Source organism: Rousettus aegyptiacus, unplaced genomic scaffold (assembly GCF_014176215.1).
Source record: "Rousettus aegyptiacus isolate mRouAeg1 unplaced genomic scaffold, mRouAeg1.p scaffold_m13_p_1, whole genome shotgun sequence".
Classification (NCBI taxonomy): Eukaryota; Metazoa; Chordata; class Mammalia; order Chiroptera; family Pteropodidae; genus Rousettus; species Rousettus aegyptiacus.
In genome coordinates, this window is record NW_023416284.1 from 69497306 (window position 1) to 69511365 (window position 14060).

The 14060-nt window shown below is 37.4% G+C and overlaps 1 protein-coding gene across 4 annotated transcripts in view; it reads right to left on the reverse strand.

Annotated features, from left to right (window-relative positions):
- Positions 1–5403: 5403 nt before the first annotated feature.
- E2F3 (E2F transcription factor 3) overlaps positions 5404–14060 on the reverse strand; it is a 71598-nt gene continuing 62941 nt past the window's right edge. For all 4 annotated transcript variants that reach the window (XM_016128105.2, XM_016128106.2, XM_016128107.2 and 1 more), the window contains exons 5-7: positions 11923–12037; positions 10873–11008; positions 5404–8926 (exon numbers count right to left, since the gene is read on the reverse strand). In XM_016128105.2, coding sequence (XP_015983591.2) covers positions 8664–8926; positions 10873–11008; positions 11923–12037 — 514 coding nt within the window. In that variant the 3' untranslated portion in view covers positions 5404–8663. The remainder of the gene's footprint in view (positions 8927–10872; positions 11009–11922; positions 12038–14060) is intronic.

The window sequence follows — 14060 nt, forward strand, 5'->3', positions numbered from 1 at the left end:
ATAAGATTATATGTGGTATGAATATAAATTTTGATTCTTAACAATAAAATGAGTATACCTGTGAACTCACTTAAGGATGAGGCACCAGAGTTTTTGTATCAAACAATGTTCAACTTATCTATATAATTTTCATGGATCATGCTTTTGGCGTTGTATCACAAAAGTCATCGCCAAATCCAAGGTGACCTGGATCTTCTTTAATTTTACCTTATAGAAGTTTTAAAGATTTGTATTTTACATTTAGGCCATTTTGAGTTAATTTTTGTAAAAGATGAAAAGCCTGTGTCTAGATTCATTTTTTTTGCATGTGAGTGTCCAGTTGTTCTAGCACCATTTTATTTCTCCACTGAATTGCCTTTGATCTTTTCTCAAAGGTCAGTTGACTATATATTTTTGCGGGTCTTTTTCTGGGCTCTCTAATTTGTTTCACAGATCTATTTGTCTATTCTTTTACCAATGCCATAATGACTTGATTACTATAGCTTTATAGCAAATCTTCATGATGGGTAATGTCAGTCTTTAAACTTTATTCTTCAGTACTCTGTTGCTATGTTAGGGGTTTTCTCTTTCCAAATAAGCTTCAGAATCAGTTTGTTGATATTCACAAAATAGCTTGCTGGGATTTTAATTGGGATTGAGTTGAACTTATAGATCAAATGGGGAAGAACTGACATTTTAACAATATTGAGTCTTTTTATCCATGAACATAGAATAGCTCTCCATTTATATAGATCTTTGGTATCTCTCATCAGAGTTTTGTAGTTTTCCTCATGCAGATCTTACACATATCCGTTAGGTTTATACCTAAGTATTTCCTTTCTTTGGCACTAATGGAAATGGTGTATTTTTAATTTCAAATTTTATTTTTTTATTTTAGGTATAAAGAAATGCAATTAATGTTTATGTGCTAACTTTATATCCTGCAATACAGATTTTTTGTAGATCTTTGGAATTTTCTACATAAACAATCATGTCATCTGCAAATAAAGACAGTTTTATTCCTTCCTTCCCAATCAGTATATGTTTATTTATTTTTCTTGTCTTATTGCATAAGCCAGGACTTTTAATATGTTGTTGAAGGGGAGTAGAGAGAGGGAACATTCTTGTTCTTAGTTTTAGGGAGAAAACATCTAGTTTCTCACTATCAAGTATGATGTTTCTAGTTTTCTGAGGTGAGTGATTTTGTGAAATGTCCTTTCTGTATTTATTGATATGATAATATGATTTTTTTCTTTAACCTATTGATGTCATGGATAACATTAATTGATTTGTAAATATTAAACTGGGCTCTTTTTAAGCTCCTTCTGTCTCCTCCCATTTCTAAGCACAATATTCCTATCCCTAACTCATTTAAAAAATCTCTCTTGGTTGACTTGATTTAATTTTTATTTACTAATGTCGTTATTTCATTTCTCTCCTGTGGAATTGCTCCTTGGGTCTCCAGAGTATGACTTACAGCCAAATGCTTTTCTTCCTCTGTTTACATCACCGCCCACATACCACTGTCATGTTTAGATTGATTAGTTACTTCTGCAGCTGTTGCCATCAGTTATAAATGGCTTTAGATGAAGAGATAAGGGATATGAAAATATTTGTAATCTGTAAAGTACTGTACTATGCTGAGGACTATTCAGGGATAAGATAGGCAGGGTCTTAAAGGCTTCCAAAGCTGAAAAGTGGTCCGTATAGGAAGAGAAATCTGAGTCTTTTAAGAGGAAAATGAACCATCCTATTTAGAAGCTGCTGCCAAATTGATTGTTCTTTTATTTAAATAGAGCATATCGGTTTTTACCAAAGACCAAGGACAAAAGAATCTCTCAGAAATCTTCCAAAGCTATATTTCCAACAGCTTCCACCCCTCCCAATTTATTTGTACAACATGGGCACAGAGGATAATAGCATGAACCCATGAAATGTGGTGTGGATGAGTAGAAGGAATCACAGTGCTAGTGAGCAATATGACAGGCATCTTCCAGAAGCTTCAGTTAAATCAAAATTATGAATTAACCATGACAACCAAGCTATGGTTCCAGGACTGAATTGGGAAGAGGCAGTTTTTTGATGTGCATGGCTGAGAAGAAGCACTAAGAGACCTTATGGATACAGTGAAAATAGTGCTGGACTAGGATTCTGGAGACTGTTTTCTTAATGGAAAAAAGGTGGTAACTGAATTGTCACATGATGAAAACAGCTTCTTGTTGGATATGGAGTTGCCCTCCAACTCAAATTCTGTGATTCTGTGATCATTCCCAGTTGATAGCTTTGTCTACATTGAAGAACTAGGCCTTGATTAATGTTTCTGTTTTTTTTTATTTTATTTTAATTCCCTTTGTTTTAATTCCCATGTTTCTGTGTCCCTTACTTGTGTGAAGGAAGCTACTGAGGTTGATGTAGGAAAGAGAAAACACATGCATCCTCTCTTTCACTATGAAATAAATCTGTCTATTTTATTATATGGTACATACCCAACTCCTAAAAAGTCTCAACAGAAACACTGCTGGCATTTCCAGTCTTGTTTCTGAGGCACATCTCTGATAACACGGGACTTTGTCCTTTCTGTTCCCCACAGCACTTCCCAGACACCCCAGCATAAGGAACTCCAGAACTTTTTGATAGTACTCTTCATACACACAAAAAGCATAATAGTAATTGCTAATGTTAATAACATTTCTGAATAATTTAATAAATTGTTCTATTTTTCTTTCAGTCTTCAAGTCCGAGATTTCAGGGCACAATGAAAAGCTTGCTTTTGCATTCAACTTCTTGCTATGAATGTTACTTCTTTTAACTGCTGGCTGATTCATTTTAAGTAACTATTGTGGGAATTCTTATTAATACCCCAATGCATGGCCTACCATTTAATCTTTTCATTTTCCTTCATAAAATCAAGGTTGTAGTTCAGCTGTACATTGATACACCCCAACTTCCTAGATCCTAGAAAATGAATCTGTTGGTTTGTTTATATTTGAGCTGTGCCTTTTCAAGAAGCACTTCTGTATCTAGATGCACAGGTCCCTAAACCACCCCATATCAGAATCGCTCCTGGTTGGTAACGGCTACATTATTCATTCATTTCCCTTTCTGCCTCTAACCATCGGTCCTTGCAAATCTTCCAGACAAAACTATAGAAAGAAAAATCACTTATTCAATATCTGGCCTTCAGTATTTACTTCTAGGTAAACTTATTTCTTCCCCAACTATACTGTCAGCTTTTTATTCAGACTCCAGCACCTGTAATAGTCTCTGGCATCTAGTAATCACTCTATGCTCATTCGAAGAGTAACTAAACAAATAAAGGAACAACTATTTCTCTTAATGGACATTGAATGAGTGAGTACAATTAACTTTCCTATAATGATTTTATTTTCTGTCTCTTAATATTATTGAGACTGATTTCTAACTTGTTCCTAGAATAAGCCCATTTCTGAAACAATACTCAAGTAAGTTTCTGAATTATAAAATATTTACATTCTAGCCCTACATTCATCTTTTTAAAGGATGCAGCCCTATGTGATTGATTCAAATTCATCTTGTCTACATTTTTCAACAACTTTTGTATATGGGTAATTCTTGTTTTAATATGCTAGCTCCCGCCACCCTCTACCTTCCACAATCTCACTGGAAGAGGGAATACATCTTTGTATCACTTCGTTCAGCTTTGAACACGGCCTTGACTATAGAATACCTGTTGACCAAAAGTGCAGATCTTTGGGTAGATAGCTAAGCTGGATGACAAAAATCAGGCGCCAAAACTCCGGGAAAATGGAACTCTAGGCAGAATTAAGGATTAAAGCAAAAATGTAAAAACATATAACAAAAAAAATTCCAGTACAATATACAAAATGTGGAAGATGACAACACAGGTGGAAAAACTTTGAGCACATTATATTTGTGTTGCCTTTGGAGATTTTTAAAAACATTCTTAAACCTCAGATTCCTCATCGGCAAAATAATTCATTCAAATATGTAGTCAGTGCTTATTATTTACCAGGCACTATTCTAAGAATGGGGAGTACAACAGTGAACTATAGTAAGTACCTCTCCTCACTGAGCTTACATTCTGCCAAGAGGAGAGATAACATATATATTTGCTAGTAATGTATGCTTTGAAAAAACAGAACGCTCATATGAAGCACTTATAATAGTACCTGGCATCCCAATAGCCGAAAGATAGAAACATCAGAATGACCATTGACTGGTGAACAGGTGAACAAAATGTGGCATGATCAACGCAATGGAATATTATTCTGGCATAAACAGGAATGAAGTACTGGCACATGCTGTAACTTGGATGAACCTTGAGGATGTTATGCTAAATAAAAAAAGGCAGACACCAAAGGTTACATATTGTATAATTCCATTTATAGAATAGGTGAATCCATAGGGACAGAAGGCAGATTAGTGCTTGCCAAGGGCTGGGAATAGATGGGGGGGGGGCGGTGACTGCTTAATGGTGATGAATGGTGGTCTTACATAAAATTGAACATATTTAACATATGCATTAAATGTCACTCATGGTTCATTTTATATGTATTTTACATAAAAAATAGTAACTGGCGTAATATAAGCACTCAGTAAATATTATCTTTACAGCAAAACAAAAATCTCTTAAAAAGGAAAATACTTAGAGAAATAAATTAAATTTTAATCACTGAAATGTTATGCAGCCTTTGAAGAGAGTAAACATGATCCATAAGTACAAAAATGGAAAGATGTACAAGATGTATTTAGTAAAAAAAGGTAAATATCAGCATGTATTAAGTGCGACTTGTTAAAACACACATGTGCATGCACACATGTGTTTACATATGCCTAGAAAACAACCAGACTGGAAGGATACACATAAGAAAAATGAAAATAGGGGTTACCTCTGGGGTGAATAGACTGAGGGGCCAGAAACGTTTCTTTTTTTGTAATTTATACTCTTGTGTATTGATTGTGTGCTGTGTGTGTACGATTTACATTCTAGAGTTTTGATATGAACTCAGAGTGTGACATGGCAGTCAAAAAAGTCCTAATCTGCTATAGGTGGCAAGACAAGAAATATAGAACATTGAACGAGGGAGGTAATTACCAATTTTGAGAAATAAAATTTATTGGCCTCACACTTCTTATGAGGAGTAAAACTTGACTCATCCTGTTCTCAGTGTAAAAATCCTTCTTCAATATCTGGGAAAGGTCTCTGCGCATTGCCAGAGACATGAAAAATTCCTGTACTTCTCAAAGTGGGGAGCACAGTACAGGTGCTCTACGAATATCTGTGGAGTCCTGAAAGAAGAGTAGGCACACGATGTTTTAAAAGTTTTTGCTCTAACTTTCCCTTAACCTGTTTTCAAGTATATCTTTAAAAATGAAATTAACATAGGAGCATAAGACCATAGTAAGAAAATTCATCCACAAGTCTGAACTCTTAAAAAAAAATTCATTTTATTGATCCGTTACCATACAAAATTTATTCAAATTACACCCATTTGAAGTGCTAAGATCACAGCTAGAGAACAGGTTACCCTGTAACAAATCTATTTACAAAATCCATCATAAAAGCTTTTTTTTTTTTTTTTTTACATTATATTACACATTTTCTTTTTTAAACTAGCATACAACACAAAGCTAAACTGATTAGTAGTTTGCCTTCTCCCAATTTTGGGAGAGATACTTCCTTTTGACAAAATCATGTACCCCCATAGGAAAACAAATTCTCACAATCTGACAATTGCCACCCGACTCACTCTACAAGGCATCTTCCTTCAAATCCCTTCTCATACACACGAGTTGTCATGCACACGCTGAGTTCTTTTTCCTGAAATCTAAAGCTTTAAATACTGCAATTTTATTTACAGATCTACACTTACAACAAAAAAATGAAAACAAGAACCATAACAAAAAATGAAAACAAAATAACACTCTTAAAAAATTACAAACCAGCTAGAAAATACTCTGGCAGTGTTTTACAAATTAATTGCTATCTTTGTACAAAATTGCTAGATAATGAAAATGTAAGTAGACTACGTATCAACTTAAATAAAACAATTGCTATGCACAAGTCTGTACATATAAACACACAACTAACACTGTTTGACAGCTCATGTGTTGCCCTTTATACAGTTTATTTTCTAAGGCTCACTCAGTCATAATTCGCACACTTGTAACTTTTAGCCATTTCATGTGTGAGCTTTAATAGCAGCAACTCAATGGTACCAGGAAACCGGCATACTTAGACTTAAATTAACACGAGTACTGTAGTACTAACTCACTTTGTGTGCCAGACAGTATGCCAAAAAGAAAACGACTAATGCAAACAGAAGAATACAGTATGAACTTTTAATTAATGTACACCAGTTAAGCTCATTAACTGGAAAAAATCTTATGTATGAAGGAACTTTTAAGACTTATTAGTATTTCTTTCATTTTTAAAACAATAAATACGATGCATTACAATACGAAAAAGTTTAATGAGAAATTCAACAAAACACACAACAACCTAGCCAGGTGAGCTCAGTCTTTAGACTTTGGAAAAAAGTCAGCTTTGTGCAGCTGGCAAAGAGAATTACACAAAGCTGGAAGCAGAGGCAGCTAACCAGATGAGATAAATATGGGAAATGGGGAAAAGCTTGGCATAAATGGTTTCCCATACAGGAAAAAACCCCACAGTGCATTTCCAGTAGGCACTTGACACAAAGCTCCCTCCCTCCCCCACCCCAATGTTTCATCTCGGACCACACCAATATTTGTACCAAGTCCAGTGTGTGTGAAGGGAGGAGGCTAGGGATGGAGGCAGAAGAAAAAGGAGGGTAATCTGCACCTTTGTTTTTCTTCCCAAACACACACCCACACATACCTACACAAGTCATTTAAAGTGCTGGTGTCATGGTTTTGACCCCACCACCACTTTGCATATTGTGGAAATCTACCTAGAGTAAACTGGCTGGGGCGTTCGTGGTTTTTTGTTTTATATTTTTCTAAGGGCTATTTCAATTTAAACACACACATGAATCGAGTGCCTATTATGTGCCTATCACTGTGTCAGGCACACAGCATTTCAATTTCACTGTTTGTTTTGAGGTTTGTTTTTTATAAGACTCCCTCATTCCCGCGGTCACTAGCATCCAAGGAATGGATTTGAGGTACTATGTCACATTCCCAGGGGGAAACGTCCATCTACCCCGGCCAATGGGAATGCCATTCTTGGACATAGCTGGTAGGATTTGCAGCTGACACAAAGCCTCCAACTTGGGACCTCATTCCTGAAGAGTAAAGTGGGAAAACATCCTGGCATTCTATCGCTTCATTTTCTGTCCACACTTCCCTTGGTCCAACTTAGTCTTTCACAGAGGAAGGGGAATGGGTCCTGGCCAGGGGTATTGCAGCCCCCAACAAAGTGGGAGCTCCCTGTTCTCACCAGCTCAAGTAAATGCCACTGATAGAATGCTACTCACACAATGGGATGTCTTTCTCCCTAGAGGCCTCTCCATCTGAACCCATCCTGAGAAGTGGTCTCCCTGAGTGCAGTGTAAGAGAGCCCTTTCCCCGGTCACGGGGCCCCGGGAAGCCCAAGGATGGAGGGATCCATACCTGCTGCTCCTTGGGACTGCTATGTCATCTGACCTGGTTCTCTTTTCAAACGGGCCACCAATGTCAGCAAGCTCCAGGAGCGACTTGCTCCAAGCTCCCCCTCCAGGAAAGGAAGCCAGGTGGGGCGACGCTTCTTGCAGAGGCTGTTAAACCTTAGATCACACACATTTTGATGCTCTGATCAGAGAGGTTCTCTACCTCTGCTTAAATAATTTGAATTAGCAAAAACCGCTTCAAAGTAAACAATTAAAACGAAATGGTGATGGGTGCCACAGGAATGCTTAAACGGCAGCTAAAAAAATAAAAAGTCTAAAACAATCCACAAAGAACTCCTAAGTAGGCATTTGCTACAAATCAACTTTAAATTCACAAATACGTTGGGGGCAGGGCAGTGGGAGTGGTTTATGGAGACAAGAAAATCCACAACAGCTGAGAGTGGCAGAACTCCACAATTCTGTATCTGCAACAAATATCTGAAAACAAGTTCTTCATCCAAAAGGCTGTGGAGGTTCTTGACCTCCTAGTGGGACACACGGTCCATAGCTTACATTGAATTATGACAATAATTTAAATATTCCTAAGAAGAGCTGAAGAAATCCATCTCGTACTTTTGCATGACTTCAAGTTTACAGTTCCTGCAGTTCCATTCCATATTAGCAGACCCCAAAGACATGCATTCTGCGGAGAAGGCACGGCTTGAAATGCTATTAAGGAAGATTGCTGTTTTCCAGTGGGCCAGGTGACCAGACCCCCATTCTACAGCCCATCCGTCAGGCACAGCAAGCCAATCCGGGAGGGAGGGAGGAAAAGTACGGGTGAGAGACACCTGATTGCACATTTTCTCACTTGCTGACTCATCCAGGAGATTTGGGAGCCTGGGGCAAAGCAGGGTTTTCCCAAGGGAGCCTGCAACTGTGCGTTTAGACAATTAAAAAAAATTCATTAAAATGTCAGCTTTGTTCTGAAGTATGTAGTTTACTTCATGATACTATCTTGGAGGAAGAAGGTAGGAAGGGACAACACTGCATGACAGATGTTCGGGTTCCATAGTAAAAAAATATCGGTTTATAAGGGGAGTTCACAAAGCATAATCAACTACACATAAAGTCTTCCACCAGTGGGAGTTTTTCCAAATCATAAGCATCAAAGAGATCACTGATGCCTTCTTCTTCCCCAAGGCTTAGGAGATAGTCTTCTTGGAGCAGGGGAGGCAGTAAGTTCACAAACGGTCCTTCTAGGTTGGAAGGAATTTGGTCCTCAGTCTGCTGTAAAAGGTTGGTTGGGGAGGCCAAAGGAGAAAGGTTTGCCATAGAAATCGAGCAATCGCTATGTCCTGAGATGGTTGAAGCCAAGTCTGAAAAAATGGATGGAAACACAAAAACAAATTAGGAGAAAATCAAAATGACCTTTTTTTTTTTTGTTAGAATTTACATGTTGCTGTTAGAAAAGCATTCACCCTCTGCTAACGACAATTAGACAACCTTATGATATGGACCACTTCTTATGCTAACAGGCACTGTTAGCAGGACTTGACAGCCTTCCTTTTTTCTAGGCTACTCACTCATCTTTTAAAAAACCTACTGCTGACAAATAAGAAAACAAATAGCTCAAAGATTCAAGGCTAACGAGTTCAAAAACTTCTCTCTGATATCAATTAGTCATTGTTTAAAGAAAAACAAAACAAAATATACACACAGCAAAGTTGGCTCCCTAGGAGAAACTCACTGACTTAACTTAGCCTTTACGAACAACCAGCTTATTAAAGATACTTCTAAAAATACAAATATGACATATTCACTTTGAACGTCTATGGGGAAAAAAACAGTCTTTTGTTTTACTATCTGATGCACAGTAGTACCCCCTTACCTGCAGCTTTGCTTTCTGCAGTTTGTTACCCATAGTCAACTGTGGTCCGAAAATATTAAAAGGAAAATTCCAGAAATAAACAGTTCCTAAGTTTTAAATTGCCACCGTTCTGAGTAGCGTGATGAAATCTTGCATTGTCCTGCTCCATCCCCTGCCCAGAACGTGCGTCATCCCTTTGTCCAGCGTCTCCCCACTATAGACGCCCCCTGCCCGTCGGGCCCATAGGAGCTGTCTTGGTTACCTATCAGATGGACTGTCATGGTATCGCAGTGCTTGTGTTCAAGTAACAGTGACAGTACCTAACACTACATCATAATGCCTACACCATTCGCTTCACTTCATCTCATCACGTAGGCATTGTATCAGTTCACATTATCATAAGACGAAGGGTGGTTACAGTACAATATTCTCAGAGAGAGAGACCACATTCACATAACTGTGCCTAATTTATAAATTAAACTTTATCGTAGTTATTTATGTATAAGAAAAAACAGTACATACAGTTGACCCTTGAACAACGCAAGTTTGAACTGCACAGATTTTCTTCAATAAATTCTGTACTGTCTTTGATGCGTGGTTTGGAGTCCAAGGGGGTCCTGGAACCAATCCCCTTCAGACACTGAGAGAACTTAAGTTTTGGGGGAGTCAAAAATTTTAGGCGGATTTTCGACTGTGTGGGGGTTGGTGCCCTTAACCACCTCACTGTTCAAGGGTCATCTGTAGACGGTTTAGTATGATCCTTGGTTTTGGGCATCCTCTGGGAGAACTACTATTTTTTCCTGCTCAGTATTAAATCAGACCTAGTCACTTAAATCACTCCTATTCTTGCTGCTGTATTGGGAGACAGTAGGGAAAAAAAATCTAAATAGGTATCCCCAGTCTGAAATTGAAAAAAAATTAAAAAGACTGTAAAGAGCTTTCTTTGCTCTAGGGACAGTGGAGGAAGATTTATTTTCCTGGGGATTTCCTCCCATATCCTCTCCCCATCACATGGGGAGTGGGGTGGGGTGGGGAGAATTAAGACAAAATTTCTTTGATAGAAGGCTTTTCTCTCCAAACTTTTTGCATTTCCCTCTCTAATGATCTCTGCAGCATCAGGCAAAGGTGTGTGGCCAAGTGTAGCTGATGATTCACCCAGATAGCTCCCAGCTTTACTCCCCACTTTGGCTGGTTTTCCAAACACTATAAAGAAATGGTTTCTGCCAATAGCGAAAGTGTGAGAGACTCCATTAGTGGAGAGAGCAGTTATTAGCCTAAAGTCACTGTTTTATTCTGTAAACCAGACAGAATGCCTTAAAAAAAAAATACATTACCTTAATAACAATAATAACAGAAGATTCTGTTTCTTGCCTGCACTTGTGGTTCTGATACAGGATCCTTCTAGTCACCTTCATTTTAAAAATAGTTTCCAAATGATAAAAGTAGAATATTTACCTTTGGAAGTGGGTTTAGGGATATTCCCATTGTGGTCTTGGTTGTTTGTTTTCATTGGACTATGTGTTTCAGTCTCTTCTGGACACAAGTAAACCTCAATGGGTCCTTGAGTACTTGCCAAGTGTATTTGTAGGCTCTATGAAGAGAAAAGAGTGAGAAAAAGTCAAAATGAAAGTTTTTTTACAAATAAAAGCTATACTAATTTTTATCTAAAAATGGAAAGGGTAATTTTCATTGTTCATTTTGCTTTTTTTTACATTAGTCTACCTACTGTCATCCTCTAGAGCAAGGTTCAGGAAACTGTAACCCAAGGGTCAACTCAAGTCCACCAACTGGCTTTGAAAATAAAGTTTTACTGGCACAGAGTCACACCTATTCCTATTTTTTATGTATTGCCTCTGGCTGGGTGTTTTCTCTCTGTTTTTACCATGCTATAATGGCAGAGTTGTCCAGTTGAATTGTCCCAACAGAGACTGTATGGCTGACAAGGCCAAAAATACTTTCTGTCTGGCCCTTTAAAAAAAAGTTTGCTGACTCCTGCCCTAGAGGAGGTGAATTATGTTCTCTTAATATATATTTTTTTTGCAAAATATTTTTCATTCTCTTTTTATTTTCTATGCATATTCTTTTTATTATATTTCTTTACCTAGGCATATATTATCAAACTAAATCTGATACCAATCACAAAAATATGCCCCTACTTTCTTACAATATCCTAGTCTCTCAATTGACCTAAACTGCCATTTGATTTTTTAAAAGTAAACATGATATAAATGATAAATTCTTAAATGTGTTAAGTTAGGGAGCTACTTTAAAACATTTATATATCTATTCATATCGGGGACTATATCCAGAATATTCAACATAAAATTCCCCAGTGGTTCACATTAATCAAAACAACTAGATAATAAATTATGAAAAAAAGGAAGTACAAGAAGGACAGGGCATCGCATACCAGGAGGATACAAACTTTAACCATGAGCCAAGGATTCTTTAACTTCAGGCACTTTAAAAAGATCTCTGCAGATGAACGAAGACGTGTCTCCTTACCTCTACTGGGTCAGGCACTTCAAGTCTTGTTTCTGGAGGGGCTTTCACAACTATAACAGTTTGGTCTTTAAGGCCACTAATTTTTCGAATATCTTGATATGTAACATAAGCTAACGTAATGAGTGTTAAGGAAATTTTCCAACTAATTGCTTCAGATGTAACCACTATGAAGATAACAAAAGAGATGCATGGGAAAATTTTAAAGTATTTTATGATTTATAAGAATATATCTGTCTCTCCTAGATCTTTAAATAGATGGGCTCTCCCATGAACCTGGTTTTCTAGGTGATATTGTAGACAACAAAAGAAGTGTATAGCCTTTTCCTGCCCATTTAAAAAAAAAAGTCTATGGCCATTTAAATTTTTAAAGTGAACACAGAGCAGAATAGTCATCAAAAGAAACCAAAACCCAATTTGGCCTGGGATTTTTAAACCAGGTTCCATCTGGAGCCATGGATATTCCATGAACTTCAATGAAGTGGTTGTCACTCAAATTGGAGGACGGCAGATCCCAATTTACAGGGGAAAAAAAATTAAGCTCCATTAATCTTAATTTTTTTGGAAACTCCAGTAATTACTATCTGTTACTTGACTATTAACAAGTGTCAGCAGTCACCCAATGAATGAATAAATGAACGAATGAATGAATGAATGAATAGCAAATAGATATACTAGTGGAAGAACTCGGAATACTGCTCAGGCAGGCAGCTTGTTCTCTTAAGTGTACCTGGGCTGTTTGTGATTGTATATTGTCTACTGATAAGAGTGTCATTATTTCTGTTAGAAAAATTATCCTTTGTATGATGGTATTAACTCTATCACTATTTCAGTGTGCACAAGCAGGAAAGCAGCTTCCGGATGCTCTGCAACCTGAATTTGAGAAACACTGATTTAGAAAAAGAGAGTAAAATAATATTCCAGTACTCTTGGTAGTTACTTCTGAGCACTGAACAATACTTTTAAGTGCCCTGGCAGCCAAACCTAAGAGGCTATCATGAAAGAATATGGTTCTTATATAATAAAAGTATTCATGCAAGCTTGCCTAGAGAGACAAGACTTTACTTGGCGCTATGAGAGAATAGGCTGAAATAGCTTTTTTATAAAAGGGACATGGAGTAACATAATTATTGTATAATGTCCTTAGCCAATTGTTTTTAAATATTAACCCACAAAAAGTGCCTAGGATAAAATAGCAAATCATAACTCAATGAATGCACTTCTACTGGTAATAGAAAGTAGCTAATAGAGTCTGTGATCTAACATGTTTAATATAGAAATAGGACTTAGGGAGCCTAGAGGAAATAATGTCCATCAGAACAGTAGCTTTTTATTAGAAAATGAAGGAAGCTATGAACCTACTGGTCAGAAAAAAATAGCATATCCACCCCAAATCTGTACACATATTTAGGGACAGTTATCAAAGACTATCTTCTTTAAGTCTCAATAGTTGAGACAAAAGCAAATTCAGTGTTGAGCTTGCTAGGACAGCTCAAGCACGATTCAGGTTTGAGGTCAGCATTTATCTCATCAAGGAAGTCAACTGGTACCTTTATAGATGTCTCGATAGTTCTGAATTTTACTGAGAACACTGAGGACACTATAAACAGGTACTTACTCCACAGCCCCACTGTCAAAAAGCTATGTGACAAGAACTTATTAAAATAAAAGCTCATCTACAATTACTCAACATGCTGCAGGAAGGAAAATTTCAACACATTTGTGAACAAGCTGTACCAAATTCGGAACTGAATGGCAAATTGAAATAAATTGTGCAAACATATTATCTAATCTTACAAACTTAAAAGTGCTCCCATTGTGGCTCCCTCCTGAATTTGCTTCTTGAGTTAGCAGCCCCCTGCAAGGAAGGTTTCATTCTGCAACAAAGGCCCCAGAGAAAGCTCATGTAGGTGACAATGCTATAAACGACACAAGCTGCCAATCATTTGTAACTATCACAACCCCTCCTCACTGGGGCTCCCAACTAAACAATGGATGAAACAGCCCAGCTAGAGCTATTCTTCTTTCATCCCCTGTAAACCCGCTCTAGCCACCATTGGGGGTTCACATCAGCACACCTCTTCTCCACCTTACTAATCACCAGCTGACAAAGTTAATCTTTTGGTCAACAGGAAATAAAT